Source organism: Pelmatolapia mariae, linkage group LG6 (genome assembly GCF_036321145.2).
Source record: "Pelmatolapia mariae isolate MD_Pm_ZW linkage group LG6, Pm_UMD_F_2, whole genome shotgun sequence".
NCBI lineage: Eukaryota > Metazoa > Chordata > Actinopteri > Cichliformes > Cichlidae > Pelmatolapia > Pelmatolapia mariae.
The window spans coordinates 31563747-31586322 of record NC_086232.1 but is presented as its reverse complement, the minus strand read 5'-3'; the positions used below and the strand labels follow the sequence as shown (position 1 = coordinate 31586322).

At 37.9% G+C, this 22576-nt stretch overlaps 1 protein-coding gene across 1 annotated transcript in view; it reads right to left on the bottom strand.

Moving 5' to 3' along the window:
• The window catches only part of LOC134629330 (zeta-sarcoglycan), a 355873-nt gene that overhangs the window by 84051 nt on the left and 249246 nt on the right, over positions 1–22576 (bottom strand). Inside the window, exon 4 of the mRNA XM_063476578.1 lies at positions 7171–7258. Within this exon, the coding sequence (XP_063332648.1) occupies positions 7171–7258 (88 nt within the window). The remainder of the gene's footprint in view (positions 1–7170; positions 7259–22576) is intronic.

Sequence of the window (22576 nt, the reverse complement as noted above, 5' to 3'; positions counted from 1 at the left end):
ACATTGACACAGCTAGTGTAAAGAATTTCAAACTGACGGCTAATCCAATGTAAACAGAGGTAAGATTTTACAATGAAGTGTGGGCCCTTGATTTTTTTTTTTTTTGCAAACTAAAAGTTTTATTGATATTATATTTCACACACCAGCTAAAATTAGAACAGTTAATTTTAAGCAAGATGATGGCATATTTACTTATTAAACACATATTAATGTCATAGTTCCTAAACACCAGCTCTCTTAGAAATGATTTTATACAGATGGAAAATGGTGTGCTAAGAAAAAGTGAATAAAGAAATATTTATAGCTTATAAAATATAACACATATAAAGTTTTTATTATTTCCCAAAGAGACACTTTTTTCATCTGGTTCATGCCACCAAGCAGCTTTTGTGGATATTTTAATGTCCACAAATAACAAATGTGTATTGTTTACAGCTGTATAGCTCCATCCACTGCATAAACAATAAAATAATCTTGTAGCTTTTATAATGTTCTCTTCAAGGCATAGTTTACCAGGGAAAATATTCTCCAGTACCCATAATGTTGTAGCTACACAACATGGACAAAAAAAAAATGTGTGCCATATAATATAATGCATCCCAATAAAACAACACTATACACTATTACATGAGACTATTTTTTTCTCTCTCTTTTTCAGAAAGAGTCTTAGAGTTGTGACTATATGCCCGTCGGGCAGTTAGTGAGATGCGAGTCTGGGTTTTGTAGAAATCTTTTTATTTTTCTGTTATTTTTTGAAATGTCTACCATACCCGAGTAAACAAAGCCACAAAGTATGTCATTTAGCCATGGATAAAATCTATATTGTAATAATCACCACTCCTAAGATAACTGAAAACATGACAGGCATTATAAGTTTTTTCATTTAGCGCAAATACTTATGTGGGTCTTGACTGCTGCATATGTGGATAACAGTTTAAATTGTTTTGATTACTAATTGGCTTTATTAAATCCCAAAATTGTCACTAACTTATTATAATTAAAAAAAATCATAAGCTAGTCAAGATGTCTTTATTGAAATTGGAAAATATTATTAAATCTTGCAGTGCTGGAAGCAAGGAGAGAACGCTGATCTTTATAATACAACATAGCTGTTATTTTATTATTGTGTCCAACCACCAACAGCATGAAGGCCATAATTCAGTGGTGCAGAAGAATGACTTCATATGGTCCATTAAATCCATTCCTCGGGGCATGCCTACACATATGAGCAAGTTACGAAAACAATATTTGCCATATTGAAACCCAAACTGTATGCAGACAATTACACTTTGTGCAATTAAAGTGCAATCAAAAGGATAAATGACAACAATGCCAGTAAATCCATGCCTTTATTGAGTCCTTGATGGTCCCTTAAGTGTATTACAGTTTGTTAATGTGCTGCTCTATGTATTTTTAATTGCCTCATTATAGCCATTGATTTGATCTTCGAGCTGCAGCAAAATGAGGAAGACGTGCTGTCTGAACTTTGCTGGTTGGGTGAGGGAAAAGTCATATGTAGAAACAGACTATTTGGTATCTTTGTATTTCTCATCCAGCCAAGCCAGGAAGATCTCTCTTTAGCCGATAATATGATCCCTGCTTAATATGATTGTTATGTACGTCATTTGTTTCTCAGAGGGGGATTTGAAAAGATGTAGATTCATAATTAGACTGTGTGTAATGGAACAATTGAATTTTATGCAAGGCTTTGCAAGTTCTCATTCCGCACACTAATCAGAAACCAATTTTAGCTGGCATTCAACTGTTTAACTGCCATGGAAACACCATGTTACTGAAAAAGAATGAAAGCTTTTTTTTTTTTTAACTTTAACAGCTATATAATTTGTAAGGCCAATAATGCAGAGCTAAGTGCAATAACTCATAAAAAATGTTACTTTCTATAACAAAATTCACACCAATTTTACTACAAGTTGTTAATTATCATTAATATTCTGTATGGCCTTTGCCTTTTAGCCCTCTAATTTTACTGCTTTGATAAGCCACTTTTTGAGCTACTTCAGCCAAATGCCAGAGTGATTCTGCTAAGATAAAAGGGAATATAATTAGTATAAGAAGGTAAAGATAATGAAGTGATAAATGCAAGTCTGAGTTTAGATGAAGGTCAGTTGGGAAATCATTGGTTTAATATGAGATGGAGGTCCATGCATGTCTAAAACGTGAAAGGTAAAAATAACACAAGAAAAAGGAAGGAGAACGGCAATAGAAAGAGGGATGTGTGTGTGTGTGAATTAAAGGATGTAAAGGGAGGTGGAAAGAAAGAAATTTGACATTGAAAGTTTTTGATTAGCAAGACTAAAAACGGACATATAAGCAACTTTTCACCTGCAGAACAGTTTTTAATGTGCTCTTCCTAAATCACAGATTTTTCTTCACCCAAGACTAACTGTGACTGAATAAGAATATTAGCAATAGTGAGAGCAGCAAGAATATTAGCTGTAATATATATAGAGAGCGCAAGAGAGCGCTACAGACATATGTAGCCACATTGGTAATGAGCGCTATCAGTACCTTTGCATCAAACAGCACATTTATTATCAGCACAACATGTATAGGAAAATCAAAAGTCAATAGCCAGAACCTAAATGTACACCCACATAAGTTGTAATGACTGCCAGCTTTCCCAATAGACAGATGCACAGGTAAATTAAATGGAAAATGTGCTGTGAACAATAATTGAGCTGACCAGTTTATGTAGATGTCAATATTATAGATGCAGTGTTTTATTTGTGTTTAAGATTTAGGTAACAGACATTTAAGAGCGATGCATAATATTTCAGAGAAAGTTGTACATTTTAATTGTTGTACACTTCAACAAAAACACACTTCCCAGCTTGCTTGAGTTTAGAATAACTTTTACTTGTTTCCTTTTGTTCAGGTGCCTGCAGTGTGCAACTTGGCTGCACTCTGCAGGCTGCGTACCAAATGACACACACTTCATAAACATTTTGAAAGTTGTATGAATCATAAAACATATATACTACAGTATACTCCTCTATACTACATAGAGGAAATAAGCTCCTATGTCCTCTGTACTACATCTTATCAAACTCCCACGGGCAATACTCTGTCCACTCACACGACTTGGAGAATATGCAACAGGTAGTGATACTACTGATTTCCTCATTAACAAATTACACTACATTATTTTATTCGCAAATGTCCAACATGAATGTGCTCTTTACATTCAATGTAGTGCATTGGTCTAACGTATTCATTATTCATCTGTGTCCCTGTGTTTATAGAAATTCTCGCCATTTTTGCTAATTGGAAATACAAAAACACAACCACATTAGTATAACGTGGGTGCATTCTGCAGACTCCTCCTCCCCTTACCGCACATCCCACTCAAAGAAAGCCTAAGCTGCCCCAAGTGCCTGTGTGAGCTTCACTCATGCAGGCAATAATTAAAATGAGTTTACTGTCTGTCTGCAAATGGCCAAGATAATAATAACAGTAATAAGCCCAGACAATAAAAATAATAAGACTGGGAGGTGGGATGTCCATTAATGTGTATTAACATGCCTTACAATTCTATGGGTCCCACACTACCACCACTACAGGGTAATTAAAGGATTTGGTTCTATACAATATATAACGATGTAAGAATAAGCTCTTCTTTTTTTGCAATCAACCAACTACGACCACTTTCTCTTTACTAATTATAAGGTGCTACTTTATATAAGTAATGTACACATTCTCAACTTAACTCAACCACTCACAATGCAATAGGGAATATTCTTTCATGCTGCACAACTGCTTCCACACAGCAAATGCTGTTTAGACACCACTGCACAGCCTGTAATGTTGGAACATGATCACCTAGGTGGGTGAAAGGGTATGGCTTCAAAACTCCAAGGTCACTCATCATCTTTATGGTTGGCCATTGAGAAGACAGAGATGACAGGTTCTCACTCACATTAACGAGCTGACAGCAACACAGCGGATGAGAGGGGATGGAGGGATGAAAGAAAGAGGGCAATAAAACGCAGACGAAAAGCCCAAGGCCAACAAATGTACTCAGATCTTCTCAATCAAAAGATGAGGCTTCAGGAGGTTGCAAGTTAAAGGTAGAAGAAGGTCTGTGTGTTTTGTACGGTATTTCTCATTTAAAATACGACTGATTACATAATCTGAGCCCTACCTGAATAAATAATATTTTTTTTAACATCACATTTTTTTTCACCTAGAGCTAATATATGACTTTTATTATTTATCCCAGTCTTGCTATCCATTCATTTTTAAATATTTGGAGCTTAGTTTTTGTTTTTTTCTTATTCTTCTGTGCAGCTTAAATTACAAGAAATTTAACAATCCAGTATATAATGAGGTGTCAGTGCACCTGTGTCTGGATATTAATGCACTACTCCAAACATTTGTGGCCATTTTACCTTTCCATACCACTAACCATGATGAGCTTGTACCTCTTGTACAAGCTAAAGCAAGCTGTTCCTCTGGTGAGTTTTAGTGATGAATACTAATAAGGAGGTTGCTGAAGTGGAACTTTTCTGCTTCAGATTTGGCAAGTTTCTGGTGAGTGGAAATAACCGCCTTACTTTAAGAACTGCTGAGAAGCCGTAGGAAGAGAGTGAAAAGAAAATGAGGATAGAGAGGATGAGTGTTTGTTTTTGTATTTGTGTGTTTTGTGTTAATTCTGATGATGAATCAACACAGAAGAAGCAGCAGGATGAGACCAAACGATTGTGCTGCTAGACAGAAGAAGCTCCTCAAGAAGATTCATTCCGTCCCCTCTTATGTTATTAGTCAGTCTGTGAGAACTTCAAAATGTAATCATATCTGTGGGGGCTTTTTTGTTATGTGGTTACTGCTAGAACTCCTACTGGCATGTGCCCTGTGTTTAAGGATTCGAAGCTCTAAGCCAGGGGTGTCGAACTCCAGGCCTCGAGGGCTGGTGTCCTGCAGGTTTTAGATCTCACCCTGGGTCGACACACCTGAATCAAATGGTATAAATAGTTCATTACCAGGCCTCTGGAGACTAGGCTGACTAGGCTGGACTAGGCCAGCCTAGTCAGGCAAACAGCCTGACTAGGCTGGTTGCAGTGGGTTCTCTAGCTGTATAGTTTGAAAACTGGCTGATTCTACTGACTGTAAGACAGGCACACGGATACTTATTCAGACACACATAAGCATTAAAATGCTTTTCTTAGTGAGGAAGGGAGCTTTAGGGGGAGTTTTCACAGGAGGAGGTGATCTGTCAGGAATTTCAAGCCCTTGAAGTGTCAGAAATGGAAAGTCTGTGTATAAAGATACTGCAAGTGCCCGGACGACCTACAGGAGATGAATATCTATATGCTGCATTAACATCAAATGGAAGACTTTGGATGAGAAGCTTCTGCCTCAAAATACCATTTATGTCACCTGTCAGACTGCAAATGATGTTTCATGTCTGCAGCAACCTGAATTCTGGCATCACCACCCACCACCCAAAGTCAAGTCTCACTTTTAAAACACTGGTCTTCTAGGTCTGAGAACTGAACCAATATAGACTTGCCGATAGCTCCTTTGGAAGGGACTGTAAAAGTAATTTCCCTATACCTCATATGATCTGTGACCTGTAAATTGTGTCATTATGGTTTAAGTTTTAGTTTTACTATTATTGGTCTTATTAAAAAAAAGAAAGAAAACAAAACATAATACTGATCTCATAAATTGATTCATTTTAGAAGAAAACAGATGATGAAATTGTTGCTTTTAGGATTTGGCTACATTGTGACATTTGAAAGTCGCTACCATGAGAGGACACAGTATACTTTGGTTTATTCTTTGGTTACACGTATGCCCAGGTCATCTCATCCAGTTTTAAAATGCCACAAAGTATCTATTGTGAACAAAACCAAAATGAAAAATGATTTAAATAGATCCTACTGTGTTTTCCATGTTCCAGAACCATAATATATAACAAAAATAATTTGTTTTCCAAAAAAAGGGGAATTGCATATTAGAAGAACAGAAAACAATGGATTGTAATAACATAAATAATAACATAAAAAAACTGACTAGGGCCTTCTGTGATTTATTTTTAATTTAATTGTATGCCAAATATTTTCAGTGGCTGGCTGGTCTAGACTGCAGCAGCAGGTTTAGCTTTTACCAAAGAGACATGCTGTTGTAAAAGGTTCAGTCCTGCTATAATAGGCAAGGCCTTCACTGAAACTTGGCCTTCCAGTCATCTGGATGGTACCACATACTGATCCAATGAGGACATACATAGTTATAACAAAACACTATAATTTATTTATTTTTTTAGAAACACAGTTGCATATCAAAATATAATGTCAGCTACATCCTAGATAAGCATGAAAATGGTGCCAATCATATCTTACATTAGATTATATTTTGGAATCAGTGCACAGCCAGACTCATCTAACATTTCATTTAAACCAATCAGACCCAATCAAAGGCAAAGAACAGGGTTACCTACGCTTATTCTAGGTTTTAGGGGATAAAAAATGCCATGGGGTTAAAGACACTGGGATCTCACATTGGGTCAGTATTAAATTGAAAAGTCACACAACACATAATGAAAGACTGGGGAATTTATATGGCAAGTAGCAGGACCTTCAGTCAGATTTTTCCTTTTAAAAGAATCAGCATTACAAACTTTGGAGACAAACTAGCTAAAAAAAGTCTTTTAATTTAATAATATTGTTTTTTCTTTTTTAGATATTACATTGACGTTGACCTCCCTACACTGGTCAGCCACAAAAAGATAAATATGACATCCAGACCAGAAAATAAATTCAAAAAGCACATTTATCACAGAGTTGATCTTTATGTATTAACTTATTGCTTTATGGGTATAGTTTCGCACAGCTTTTCATTCATGACCTTTTTAGTGAGTCCCCTGAAACATGCTATATAGACTACATGTCCTTTGTGTTCTGTATTCTGTAGGACATTCACTAATTCAATAAGAGCTTGGAAAGATGATATAGTCAAGACAAAAGCCCAAAAAGCCTGGCTCTCAGCCTCAGTGAAATACGCTAATGGAAACAGATAGCATTCGGTTTGCAAAACAGAAAGCAGTGGAACGTATTTAGGAATTCAAGTACAAACAATGTCTTAGAGAAATGATCTGGTTTGGAGGTTGTTTAAAGAGAAAATCTTGTATGTCTTTGGTGTACGTCTTACCCACAGTTAGCTGACCAGTCAGTTGTCCCTGTTCATTCCGAGCATTGACAGTCACATTTCTGTCTGACTGGAGGATCAGTGGACTGTCCTATAGAGAAGAGGAGAGAGATGATTAAAAGAACATCAGAATGTAGATTTATTGGACTCTCACAAACATAACCACGAATACCAAAAGAGCTTCATAGTTTTCATTTACACTTTACTTTCTGTCTGTGCATTGTGGGCTCTTGCTTCTCTGGACACCTTTCAACCAACCAGCCAGTACTGTCATAACTTGTATCAACTGTCACAGTTCACTCTTGACTCCCTCTCTCTTCTGCCAGCACCAGATACTTTGCATTTAATTTACATAATCCATTCAAAATGGCATCCATCTGTGATTGTGTTTGCTTGTTTTGAATTGTGTGTATGTCTGCGAAAAGCCAATTATTCTCAACCTAAATGATATAAATACAGCTGTGACCCTGACCTCTGCTTTCCTCTTTTAAAGTCTGACTGGGCCACGCGCTGACGACTTTGGTTTACATTGAGTGGATATGTGTTGCAATGAATGCAAACCTGATGTCTGCCATTTTCATTGGCTTACAAAAACAATCTAACATCTCTCTCTCTCTGTGTCCTTCTCTCAGCGCCACCTCAGCCGTTGCTCCCAGCCCTTCCCAGTCTGCTGACTCTTCCCACTTATATACTTAACCAAGTTTCCACCTCTTTCATTATATCTCTGCACTTGCATCATTTTCTTTTTTTATTCTCTTCCTCTTCCCTGCGTCTCTCACTCTTACCCTTTAAATTGCTTATTTGTTTTGGCTGCATGAAATGAATAGCTCACAGGTGACCCAATTTCTCTGTTGATTTCCCCAAATTAATATCTTGCTGCATTCTGGTCTGAATTCCAAATGAGTATTGTGTTAAAATTGGAAAGTCGTTGATCCGTTGAAATGGGGGGGAAAAAATCCTTTTTCCTCCCCCCTTTCCATCCTCTTCTGACTGAATCTCCCTCATTCACCCACCCATTCTCTGTCGTGCTATTTGTTATGGATGGATATTTATTGTTTTGTGGTCTGCTTATGCAAGTGAAGACCAAATTTCTAATATGTCACACCTGTCTGTGTTCTATTTTAGAGCATCAGGGGCTCCTGGGAGTCACGAATGCAAACATGAACCGCTGCATGAACATAAGTGTTATGGGTACACAAAGTTATGAACAGACACACAAACACATACAACAGCCTTACACATACACAAGACAACATGTGGCAAACAACGTTTGCGTGTGACTGTACACCTCACATACACACTTTGATAAATGCACATTCTAGATGCGAACACATGCAAACATTAACACCTGAAAGGGCACTTAGGTGCAGTTCAAAGCACTCCAGCTTGTGTGCATGTGTACGCAGACACACATAATCCACTCATACAGACTCGGGTAACAAATTTGCCAAACAACAAATGAGTGCTCCACTCAGTTTATTGTGCAATGCATCTCTCTTCTATTTCCCAACACATGTACGCTGGATTAATTATTTTCAACGGGGCGTGTGATAGGCTTCACTGTATTATCTTTCCACTCTGTTAAAAGCGAAGGGTGCTTTGAAAAATATGACAGATGTAATATGCCTTGAATCATTCCAGCTCAATGGGCGGTGTGGACGAACATGCCTGGTCTTATTGTGTTAGCGCAGGACTCTGTCATTTTAAAGCGCAACCATCGATGGGAAGTCTTATTCTATTAAGCGCTTATATACAAATCTATGGATATAAGGTTTCCAAATAATGACTACATGTTAAACAGTTGCTAACGTCTTTATACGACAGCTGAATGTTGCCCACAATGTATGAAAAAGTAACAATACTGGCTTGTCCTTCTTGATGAGAAAATTGTCAGTTCCCCCTAAAAGACATTAGCAGTAATCAAAGACTGAAAATCAAAAGCTTTTTGTCACTTGCATTCCTAATTCTATTAAAATAAGATCTTTTATTCACTCATTTGACACACAATACCTCAGTGTGCAGCCTTTATTATCTCTGTAGAAAATAAAGGCAACATTTTTACAATGTATTATCTACCCATAGCGCCCACTACCTACCATCTGAAGAACGCTCTACAGACGCAGTCTTCAGATAATTAAAGGCCCATGGCAGCTGCTTTATAAATACTCAACCTGCTGCTACTGTTTGCTTCCCTTAAAGCTACTAAGGGAGTGCTGCAGATCAAATTTAAGAAAAAGCTCAGTTTCAGCAATCATAGTTCATATTTAGTATGAATACTAATTGAGTTACCACTTGGTGATGATGTTCAGCTTTGCCTATTGCCCAAAAACTATGCCACAAAAGCACACAAACAGCAAACAATAAGAGCTGTTTGTCTCTTTGCTAGCAGTGACACCTAACACTGATCAAACTAGCTCTAATTTACCCAGAACAAGAAAGCACCACTGGTAGCCTGAACAGTATAAAGGACAATTATATGCAAAAACTGGCTCCTTTAAATACCAGCTAGGCCTCTAGCAATAAACAAATAAATAAATAATTTTAGGCTTGCTTGCATGGAAAAATACACACATTTATCCTGAGAGAAATTTTGTTCTTTTCACACTTTGCAAGTTACCACAGAGTTACACAAGCACACACGTATACACACACATATAAAACTAGTGCTTTTAAAACATAATTTTAGGGAAAAAAAGTTTACAATGAAACAATAATAAGTAACAAACTTTATTTTAGTGAAGTAAATTAGCTATGGTTGTCAGATTGTGCTTTTAAAATTTAAAGACTGTTGCGGTCCACTAATTTATTAGAGGACACATTTTGGTTGGAGCAACACTGAACCCTTACACCAGTGTAGCAAGAAAAAGATATAAATAAAAGGAAAAACAAATGTATACAATGTGTATCGTATCAAATGCATAGAAAACAAATCCACCAGTACTAGTGCAAAAGTATAGCGTGGAAATATCCATACATATCTCACATATGCTTTGTGTTGTTCATCCATTATTGTCCCTCTGGTTTTGTTGTTAACGTCTCACTCATAAATCTCATCGAATAATGCAAACTATGCACTGAGGAACAAATACAGTCACAAGCACCATACTCTCTCTTGCGAGCTGACACAACATACACCACCGCACCATTAATTAAGTTAATAGTTTAATTTTTGCTTTGATTATGGATACAGGCATAGGGCTGCCAGCCTGAGGTAGCCAATGTAATTAGTCAGGTAATAATAAGCTGTAGACGGGTGGCTCATCATCACAGCCTCCAGCCCCCAGTACAGATGGGTCCTAAAAACAGCTCTCAGCTCTCCTGTTTCATTGGTATGTCACTGACTGCCTGACTAGTCTGGTCAGGACACATGGTTCAAAAGTGATTTTTATTTAGTTATCACTCCAGCTTTCAACTCTCCTATCTGTCTCTCGTGATTGGTCTCACAAGCTGTCTAACTTCATACATTAGCTGTTTCAATAGTAATATAGTCAAGCCTCATACAAGATGCATTTGACTGATTCATCTTTGCCGTCAGCATCATAACAGCTTTTAGCTCTCCTGACTGTCTTGCTGATTGCCTGTCTCACTAACAGACTGACTCTAAATGGCTATGGCTGTATGCTGAACAAGCGACACTTCTGGCTGTCATGCTAATAAAAAAGCTTTAATCTCTCTTGTCTCTGGTCAGCTCGATTCTCATGTTTGTCTCTCCGACTATCCAAGTGACTGCCTCTTCTGCAATATCCCCTCAAACTTAAACCTTTAGGAATTGAAGATGTTACTTTTTGAATGTGATGCAACATATGAGGAAACTCATTTATGGAAAACTGAGATCTCAATATAGTAGGATGATTATGTTTAGTCTGCTGTGTTTTTATGTCTGTCTATTGATATGTGTGGAACCTTTTCATTATAAATGTCCTCTAAAGCTCTGTTGTTGATGGGGTTAAAATTACAAAGTTGTTTTAATTTATCAGTTAAGTCAAGTATATAGTAAATCGTTCAGGGCTAAACACAATACTAATCAAACACTGTATGATAAAATGCCTGTGGAGGTTCCCCAATTCCTCTTTCAACCTTAATTCAGTTATCTAGCATACACTATTAAATAAGTAATGTGCTTGGTGGCATGCAGTGCTAATGTGCTGTTTTCTGTTCCCACAGCCATATAACAAGAGACAATAAACTAGCAGTGCCCTTGTGTGTACTCTGGGTATTTGGACTGAATATGTTCAAGCTTCTTAATGTCCATTCATAAGCCTTATCGTCTATTTAACTGGTCACCAGCGTTCGTTACAAGACTTTTATCTACAGGTGTGAGATCTGTGTACCGGTAATCCGTTTAAATCTCAAGACAAGCATGAGATTGAGCCAATTAAAAATTAGCAGTTCGTCCTTTTCTACTAAGTAGCCAGAATGGTGACTATAGAGCTCAAGAGATAGGTTATGTAAGTAAAAACCTCATTCATATTCTCTATTTAGATTTTGATAATCCACCATAATCTTGTATCCATCCAAAGAAAACTTGCTATTAGTTATGAGAGTGATTAAGTCAGGAATGGAGCACTGTACCACACTAATGACTAGGATATACTATTAATATTATGATACGGATTAAATCTGAGAAAGTTAGAAGTCCTTTGCTGTGGAATCTGGGAATTGCAATGCATTATGGGATGAGCAGTTCCTTCACTGTCAAAAGGAATAACAGTTTTTTTAAAGCAAATTTCTTCATTGCTTTTATTAACCTCATAGATAGTTGTTTCATTTACATGAGAATTTTCTAAAATGTTCAAGAGGAGAATCAATGGGAAATTAACTTTTGTGACTACAGCTCAGTCACTATTGAAGTTTTCAGGTCAAGAAGTGTATAGCATTCTACTCACATCTGATTCACCGTTATCATACCCTCCTTGTACTCAGAGCAATGCATCTACTGTAAATGCACTAATGCACTTAAAATAGCAAGTGCAGAAGTATACCAAATGAAACACACCAACTGTGTCACCAGGTTTCATTGCAAGACTAGCATGCACAAAGCAGGTAATTACTCACCACAGAGAGACAAAGAAAAATTAAGAAAACGTGAGAAAGGCTGAAGGGCGGGCCTCAAGAACACTGATTAAAAGGGGCGGAGGGTGGGACGAAGAGGTACGGGTACAGAGGGACAAGAGGTGTACGCAGGGACCTCCCGGCTCCAGGGTTGCAGAGTGATAAATCTTACAAAGAGCAACGAGAGAAAAAGAAGAGTGGGAGAAAGATAGAGATGGGAGGCAGAGTAGGGTAAACCACAGAGCATCTGTTTTAGAGATAGACACACCAAATAGATCTATAAACTGAAGTCGCTACGTCAGCCCTCTGCTTTCTGCTTCTTCATGATAATGTATGGTGCTTAAGCCACCAGTCAACAAAGTCACACAGCTCAAGGAAAATAAATGCCAGCTGAGAAAGAAATACTTCAAGATACTAAAGTTAGATGTACCACTTTTACAATACTGCATTACAAACTGGAGCTTTCTTAAAAGAAATAGTGATTATAATGTTTATTTTATTTACTCTTTTTTGCTCTCCACATTGGTCTGTATAACTGTATGTCCTCACAACCAAGGCATTTATTCACTCATAATAAAGTATGCCGTTTATATTGAAACATTAACAGGCTTTGAGAACCTAATTCAGAGATCTCATTTAGGGAGACACGCAGAACATCCATATCAGTAGTAACAAATGTGTTTGGCTACATCATGGCCATATAAGTAAATTCTCCCTCAAGTCCTGTGTCCTGTGGAATGCTTGAGGACAGGAAAAGAGAAAAGATAAGTGCAGAGGATAGAGGTAGTGAGGAGAGCAGAGAAGATAAAGTTGCAATGCTCCATTTACCATGAAATATTCTCCTGTGGTTCAAATACTTGAGGTGAAAGAGAAATAAGTTTACTCTGTACAAGTTTTTGTTTGTGAAAGTATGCAGGTGGTGACGGTGACTGCCGTTTGCCCGAGTCAATATGTGGAAGAAGTGCACAGTGTGTGTGCAATGTGTGAGACAATATATTTTAGATTGTGTCCATGAATATTTCTAAATGCATATGTTGTGTTTGCTTGCATGCATTTCTGCCTGCCTACACAGATGTGTTGGTGCTCATAGATTATTGATCAGGGTCAGTTTCTTAGACCTTCAGCGGCACACACAGATACACACTTAAACACGGACTTGCAGTTTCTGAATACTTTTTACTGAAAACAATATAATATGGCTACTTCCTGATTTGACTTTTCACTCTTAAAGGACTCAAACTTTGGTAGTTTCCAATACCTGGGTTTAAGCTTGGTTCTGCAGAGTCATAGATTCTGAACAGCAATCTCAGGAATGAAACTGTATTAAAAAATTAATTGAAGATTTCATACCAATCATTATATCTATTTCATTCCTCTGGTATCTGTCTTTCCTCTTGTGGTTTCCTTTCTGTCCCTGTTCAACTCAATTCTCCAAGGGATCATAACAGATCCCTTTTCATTTGTGCTAAACCCATGGATGTGTGTGTGTGTGTGTGTGTGTGTGTGTGTGTGTGTGTGTGTGTGAGAGTTCTGCTTTATATATATATGTGTGCGTGTGTGAGAGAGACAGAGAGAGAGAGAGCAAGCGAGAGAGTCCATTTTTTTTTCTTTAATGGCCACACAGACGCTTCTGTTTAACCCCGTCACCCCTGCAAAGTCAGGACAATCCATTCCATCAAAGCCAGACAGGATCAGGTAGCAGCTACCAGAAATAAATACTTACATCTCTGGTCTATGGTTAGCCTACAGGCGGCAGGTTTACTGCTAATGTATATCAGTTATCATTGCTGGTTTATCCTTTGCCTCAAGGTTATCCATTTCAAGCCTAATGTGCAAACAGTAAATTGCACATAACCTCATGTGGAAGTAAGTAATAGCACCACCGCTGTCTGTAGCTGGATAGTTTTGTTTTTCCAGTCACTGATGTATGCAGTCAGAGAATGAAATTTATAAATCCATCTGTTCCAAAGTGACCAGTGAGTTAAATGTCTTTCACTTTACCCTCAGTACTTACTTTTATCCTGCTCAACGCCACAATCCTATAGTAATAACCACTGAATAATGTATGCTAGGCCTTTCCTACTTACCCTAGAGAAGCAGTGTTGGAAGGATATGGCTGCTTCAAATTTAATACTCTGATTCACTGGGGGCTTGAGGCTGGTGGGAATTTTCATGTTCCTATTTTCTATAAAGACCCAAGCCTTTTAAACAGTACAAGAAAAATGCTGTCCAATTCTTTGTCCGCTTAGAAAAGCTTTGAAGACGGAATCAGGCAGAATTTCCAAGATGTTTCAGAACTTTTTTTTTTCCAATGGACCAAAGTTTTAGAGTGTTTATCTTATAGGATTTGTATAATTTATTCTGTGCCAAAAACCAATTAAGTGTAACAATTAGCTCTTTGGCTGCAAAATGATAAGTCACTAAGCTTGTTTAGCCGTGCAAATTCCATGCAATTTTATCACTCTTTGCATGAAGACAATCAAGCAAGGAAAATAATTGTTTTTTCAAACCCCATCTCTAACATCCTTTAGTGGGGCAACCTTTGTGCTTGCATTTCGTTTCCAAACTGAGGTTTTAATCAGAGCTCCTCTGGGCTTTTTAGCTCATTTTCTAGCAGTTCAGTATATCTTGTGGTTTGTTAGTGTCTCATTGCTGTGACAGGGATTTCCTGATGTTGGCCTCTCCTCAGAGCTCTGAGCCATGTGATGAAATCCCCAGTCGAGTAGCTGCCTTCATAATTACTGGGAATGGTTTACAAGGGTGGGACATAAGAGAGATGAAGTGGATTCTCTTGATGGCAAAACATTGAATAAAATGGGACATGGGAATGGTTTACAGAGATGAGAGGAGAGTGTGAGAGCGACAAGTGGGAATTTACGTACTGAGGAGATATAAGATATGACAACGACAAAAAGGACAGAATATAGTTCCAACCCGTGGACAAAAAAAAAACCTGTTGGAAATCATTTATTTTTTAGTAACATGCACTGAATACAACGTGTCATTATGTGTCACATCACGTTCATACTAATTCCTGCCTGCCATCTAAGTACCACAGAGATGCAAGAGTGACTTGGACTTAATTTGTTCATAATAACTGCCTCCTTACAGGTAAGTGCAAATCAGAACAAACGACAAAACATTTTATCCTAAAGGAAGTAGGTTCCTCCAGGATTACAATGACTTGATCCAGAGGACATGAGGAGTCACTCAATAGTTTAATGAATATAAAATGTTTCTGGATTAAAAACATAATCTGATTATCATAACACGTTACAAAAATTAAATATAATGTATAGCATTGCTAACCTTCAGAGTACACAGTACTCAGTTTTATTCTATTTTAATCACTCATTCATGAAAACCATCTCCTTGCAACATATGCTGTTGAAACATAGCGAACCTGTGGAGGTTATGATTATTTTTTCATTTATTTTTGACAAACTGCAATTGGAGTAGATAGTAAACTACTATTTGCATTTCAGCATAGGCTAACAGCGCTATGTTATCTATTGCTTTTTTAAATTTTTTATCGGTGCAACATAAAAAAAAAAAAAAAATACAAATACAGTGCCACATTGTGCTGCTTTTGTCATGATCCAGGTCTTCGACCTGGCATTTTGATTTTTTGGGGGCATTTTAATAATTTAAGTTCATGCTCTGTATTATATTGTTCTGAGTTCAGTATTTCCTAGTGCTTCAAGAACTATAGTTCTAGTTCTTGGTTTCTTGTTTGACGATGTTGGTTCCCTTTCATGTCCTAGTCTCGTCTTTGTGTTTAGTCTATCTCGTCTCTGTGTTTTTCCCTCTGACTGTGTCAAGTTCATTTCCTGTTTTATTTTGATGATATCTTACCTCTTGTGCTTTGTATTCAGTTGTACTTCACGTCAAAATGATGGGATATTAAAGAAATTCAGTAACAATGACCCAAAGGTAAGAAAGTCGAGATAGGACAAACGGAATAAAGGATAAATACAAAGACACATTTCTTTTATCTGTCTTTTTTATTTTCTTCTTACTGTTCTCCAACTTTAACTGTTCTCTCATCACTTTTTTTTTAAGTTGTCTAGTGACAAGCTTCAGCTTATTTATTTCTTTGATATATATTGCCTTGATCTCTATGTAATGTTTAGCCCTTACTTTTAATTCCCTTTGTTGTGTTACTTTGTTTCTTGTCTTTATTTTCTTCACACTGTGACTCTGCATTCACTATTCTTTGACATCTAAACAGAGATTTTTTAAAAAAAATAAGGAACTGAATAATTTTAAGTACATCAGAGATTGTACATAACTTCCATGTGGGTGGATGGATGGATAGATAAGACTGCATGAAATCCAGTCCTAACAGTTGAAGTTGTCCCTCTCTATCCCTCTCTCTAGTTTAAGTCTTTGCTCTCTTTATATTAGGACTGCCTATAAGTTTTTGGTTTATATAGTTTTACTCTACAGCCTATCACACACACTAATCTGGGTCTTTATCTTCCTGGAGACCTAACCAGCAGTTGTCCTGTATGTCTTAACAACTGTTTATGCATTACCGTTTATCAGTGGCTTTCCATCAGGACAAGCAGTGCTTACTTAGTCAAACCTAAAAATAGACATCAATTAAAATACACCAAAGTAAACTGATCCCTCTCTTTTCATCTCAAACAGTGTTCTGTCATAAAGCTTTTTGCTTGTTTGCATCCATTCCTATTTTTGCATGAAGCGCGCTTGCTTTGGATCCCACTGGAAACCGTAGCGTGTCTCCATTTCACAAGTTTGTCAGTCCCACATTAACATTGGCTAGAACCTGCCAGCAGCTTTTTTAGGGTGCCTGTACATGTGTATTGTGGATAAACCTCAGGTCTTTGGCCGGAGACTGACGGTAGACAGACTGTAGTTGGCTCTGCTTTCACAGCTCTTAGATTAGTTAGGAGCTGTGCCTTGTGTGGAAACAGAGCTACAACTAGCAAACAGATAAACTTCAGTGATTTATCATTGTAACAGAAGTTTTCTCTTACTGACCACTTTGGCCAACATATGTGTAGAGAAGGAAGAGAGCAGCGTGAAAATCTTTTTAATAATACCTTTAGCACGTTAGGAAGGAAAACCTTGATGATGCAGAGGAGATATCACATCAAGTTTAATAAAACAGGCAACTGCAACAGGAACATGCTGGCCAACACTTTCATACTAGTGTCTCTGAGAAATCATATTATGTTTACCAGTTGCTTTGTCAACACCCCACCTGGATTTTGATACGTTATGTTTGCCAGTAATAGTTTATGTGTAGTCAAGTGTTTTCAAGTAATTCTCTGTCAAAGAAATGATTCAGTGATCATGGACTTAGAGGGTTTTAGGGTAAAAATATGACAATAAACAATATTGTAACATTGTTTATTGAAGAAAATAAAAAAATAAATAAAACACACACACACGCACGCACGCACACACACACACACACACACACACACACACACACAGTGAATTTCACTGAATTCAATTTCCAAGTGTCTCATCTTTGGCCCTTGGATTAAAGCTTAAGGGCATTTTCATTTATTCTCCTATGTGTTGTGATTTCAGAATTCAGGTTTGTTGCATATGGAACAATCCTCTGGCTAAGCTATGAATCGCCAGTTTAATTACAGACAAGGTATTGTTGGCTGGAATACTGAATTTCCCAAACGCCATCTTTAGAGCCTCACACTCATAGAATTTTTCCATTGTTTTGCTATGATAATTGGCTTTCCTGTTTTACAGTTCTGCCAAGTTCCAACATCTTAAGGGAAAACAGGCTCTTCAGTTATCACCTCAGTTGTACCAGTTTGGCATTTGAGTACAGCACAGGGATTCTCTTAGTGGCAGATCTATTGCTATGTTACTGCGCTGGCTCCAGATCTGTCTGTCTGTCTGTCTGTCTATTAGTCTGTTTGTCTGTCTGTCTATCTACGTCTTCATTCCTTAATTAAATTAAAAATTAAATCTAAAGTAGCTTAAATTACCTTAAGAAATCTATCTAAGCACTGAGGTCGGTAGAGTCGAAAAGAAAGACTGCAGCTATTCTGGGGATTGGATTAGACCTGCTTCAAATGAGACATATATGGTTGGCCATAACCTTTCCCCATTCAGTGTGCAATTCTGTTATATCTATTTGATTATGTATATATTCAGTCTTTTCTTTTTTTTTTTTTTTTTTTTTTTTTTTTTTTTTTTTTAAACCTGTCCCGTTTGGTTCTTTTGCCATCAGAATTATTGTCTAAAGGCGAAGAAAGATGCCCAACGGATTTACTTTACCAAATGGACCATCCCAGCCTTGCCGTAATGGTCCATTTGATTTACCTTTTATTGTTTATTTTATTTTATTTTATTTTTTTTACTTGCTAGATACGGGACAGGGGAAAAGAAAAGGGAGAAAGAAAGAGGGGGGAAAAAACAAAACAAAACAAAAAAAAAAAAACAGCGGAGAAGAGGGACGGGGATAAAGGGCAAAAAACAAAAACCAACAAAATAAGCAGACAAAAAATACATATATCGATCACCTGGATCACCTGTTGAGAAAGAAAAAAGAAAACAAGCAGAAGAAAACGAGAGTAATAGAATAAACAACATCACAATGATATATGGGAATATAACACTACATACTTAATATTAAACATTATTGTGCAGCACGTAAGATCGACAGCGCACAGTGTGCTTTGAGGTAGGAGCCAAAAAGGGTGTAGTTTGTGTGTGTGATCACCTGTGTGTACACCTGTGAGCATGAGCGCGCTTGTATTTAAAAGGTTCCTTAATGTAATGATCTGCTAGAGGGTGTGGGGGGCCACAGTCCCATCCTCCAGGGCATGAAGCAGGTATGGAGGAGATCAAAACTCCAGACATCCAGAGGCCCCCAGAACACAAGAGACCAAGGAAGACCAACAGAGGGGCAGCCGCGCCACTGTCCCAGAAAGAGCTGAGGAGAGTCCCAGATGAGGGATCACTCAGCAGCCACGGAGCAGAAGCCAGGGGGGGTTGCAGTGACGTGCCCGTGAGCTCCGCCGGCAGCCAGCTGTGCCTGAGTGACCGAGCCCCAGGCCGAGAGGCCGAGGGCACCCCACCCCCGAAGTGGCCCGAGCGAGCCCCAGGTTCCAGGCCCGGATAAGCAGCCACCAAGGAGTGAGCCGGTGTGTACCCGGACGCCCACCCCCGGACACAAAGAACCACCAACGCATCGATGTCTGAGGGCGTCTGCCACCGGCAGGGGAAGTGGTGGGGGGAGATAGGCCTCCAAACCTTGGAGGGCCTGAGATGTCCCCAGAGAGATATTCAGTCTTTTCTGAAAGGTTGTCTGAAGTTCCTCAGAACGTTTACATTTTTTATGTATATACTTTGCTAAAAGCACAAACAAGAAATTGTTGACAGCATCGATTCTGCACGTTAAGAATTTTTTGGGGCAATATGGAAAGATCACATAAGAAATGAATAGTAGATAAAACCAGCTTAGATAAATCACCTGGCGAACAGACTTCAGGAAAACTGCACACATACTCCCTCATCTAACAAATCTTTGTACTGGAGAATTGCAACAAACCAACAATCCCTAAAACAACAAAACAGCAAAAAGAAGTTTTACTGCTTTGATGGCAGGGAAAAGACACACCAGAGTCTTGAATTTATTTATTTTCTTGAATTTATTCACTAGACCTTAAGCATTAACTGCTGTCCCTTCAGTTTACGTTAAGGTTTCTGCCCATGCATTTGTAAATGTATTACTCAGCCTGAGGCTGTTTTTTATCATGACAGGAAATTTGCCACCTGTAATTTCCAGAAGGTCTTAGCAAAATATTATTAACTTTATTCTCCTTCTTGCACATCGAAATAAAGCATGCTACTATAGTGGTTTTAAGATTAAATGGGTCTGCCCAGGACAGGACAGGACTTTGGCACTTGGTGCTGCTATAGGCAGCTCAAGACCTATTTAGCTACGGAATAAAGGCGTTACAGTGGTGTATAATAAGCATAGCTTACATAGCTTGCATGAATGATATTTACTTCTGTGTAAGAGCAAAACCAGACCTGCAGAGAACTTGCCTAATGTGAACACATCGTTGAATTTCATGGAACAATATTCAGTTTGATTATGATAAGTATGCAGATTCACCGGTGGACAATGGGCTATTCCGCACGAGTGAGACAAAAGTTTTTATTTACTTTTGTGTTGTGCTTTTGCTGGGAAACTGGGTCACAGTTGTAACGTCAATGAATTCCAACTGACTAGAGCTGCCTATGCTCCAGTGCAGAGCAGAAAGCTGCCTTTCAAGCCAGTGGGTGGGGGAATTGTGCCCATTTTAAACTGAAAACACAGGTATTTGGTCGAATATTAGCTTCTGGGAATTTGTGTGCCTGCCACTTCAGCTAAGTTAGCACATACTTTTGTACTCACATTAATGTTACATACACACACATGCAGCCATAGTACAATATGTAATTTGGGATGATCCACATTGTACCAGTGATCTGCACACTGGTAATTAAATTGAATCTGTGTGTCTTCTTACGGAAAGAATGTGTGTGTATGTGAGTGTGTGTTTAATGTCATAAGGCCAGAGGAGTGTAATGCCACACTCCTAGTTAATTAATTCAAATGTCCACCCTTAATTAATTTCACACAGTGGAGTGTTCCCATGGAAACAATGTGTGAAAACATAATACCTGTAGGTCCAAGGTGTGTGCTTGGGTGTGCGTAAACACAATGACTGTCAGTTAGGTATATTTTAACAGCGGTAGGCCAGAGAGTAATTTTAGCACAAGCACATCAAAATAGAATATATGAATGAATGGTAGTTGAGTGTATAGGCAGATATGTCTGTATACATGTGGAAGTGTGTGTAAATGTACTTTTTATGAAGACTAAATTTCATATTTATTGTATTACTTTATATGTACTTTAAAAAGTGTGTATATATTTATGTGCTGAATGATAACTGGCTAAGCAGACTCTATAACATAGTTTAAAGAAGATGTAAGGGAGTGGACATTGCTAACAGGATTTGGCCATACCAAACCAACCGCTTTACTTAAAAGTGACCATGCTGTATTCATGCCACATGTAGTTAAATAAATTCCTCTCATGACATACGTATTATGCAGTCTACATGACCTGGTGATTACACTCAACACATGCTTTAAAACACTTCAGTAAACGGGCACTCCGTGGTGGAGAATGAAACATCTCTATCTTGGCTGTCCCTTTACCTAATATAGGCCCTCATTTTTCCACTGATGCTATCATTGAAAATAGCTATGGGCTAAAAGATAAATTTGACTGTACAAAGCTATCTGCTCGCCTGATCACTATGCCAATTACTACTCAGAAACCAAGATTGGAGGGTATTCAAAGTTGAAAATACAGAGAAATATCAGCTCTTCATGCTTTAAAGCGAAGCATTGCAATTCTTCTTTTTGCATAAATTGTGGCTGCCATAATATATCTGAGGTCATGGTTTTTACTGAAGGATAGAACAAGCACAGTGCTAAATGGGGCTAACTTTAGATTTAGGTAATAAAATCGAAAATAAAACAGCACTCAAGAAGAAGCCCAGCCAGCAATGAATGACCCTGAGTGTGTGTAGTTCACTAAATCAGATGTTAACTGGAGTGCTGGCACAGAGTTGATAGCCTTGTGCTCAATAGTTACTACTGTCTTTATGCCAGCAATGCAGCAATTATGGATGTCGAGGGATGTGCTGCCTTGAGCCAGGACTGGTTATAAGGAATAAGGAAATGAGTTGTTCAAGAGAATGTATTGCTTTTTCAACATTAGTACTACAGTAAGCATGTTGAGTCAGATTTAGAAAGGAAAGGCTTAGGAAAATATTCCAGTCTTATTTTTTTATTTTTTACATTGTGTCAAGGTTTCAATAATGGAGGCCAATATTATTACACTAATCTCCTTAGCATGCTTTTTTTTTATTAAATTATATTCATCCTTGCAGTTTTCGTGGCTATGAAAGTGCAGTAGAGCTCAGTACTCTGCACACAAATTAAAAGTTCTATGCTGAGTTAGTTTAATTCACTTTGATGTTGTCCATATAAATATGTAGGATAAAGCATTTGGATGGTACAACACCATCTTGTTGGCTAATGCAGGGTTTTTGGTTTGCTGCCAAAGGCAGAGTTACAACTTGACAAGAAACTTGGAAGAGTATTTTGATGGACTTTAGGTCAAGCGATTTTCATTTTAATGACAGCATTATTAAAATTCTTAGATTTAACATGGTATGGCATGATGTGCCCTTTCTCTCCAGTCAAGTTTTGTGATGAGGGGATTTGTTGTGGCTTTTAGATGATGTGACCTCTGAGACAGCAGCTTGAGGGAGGGATTGAATGATCTTTA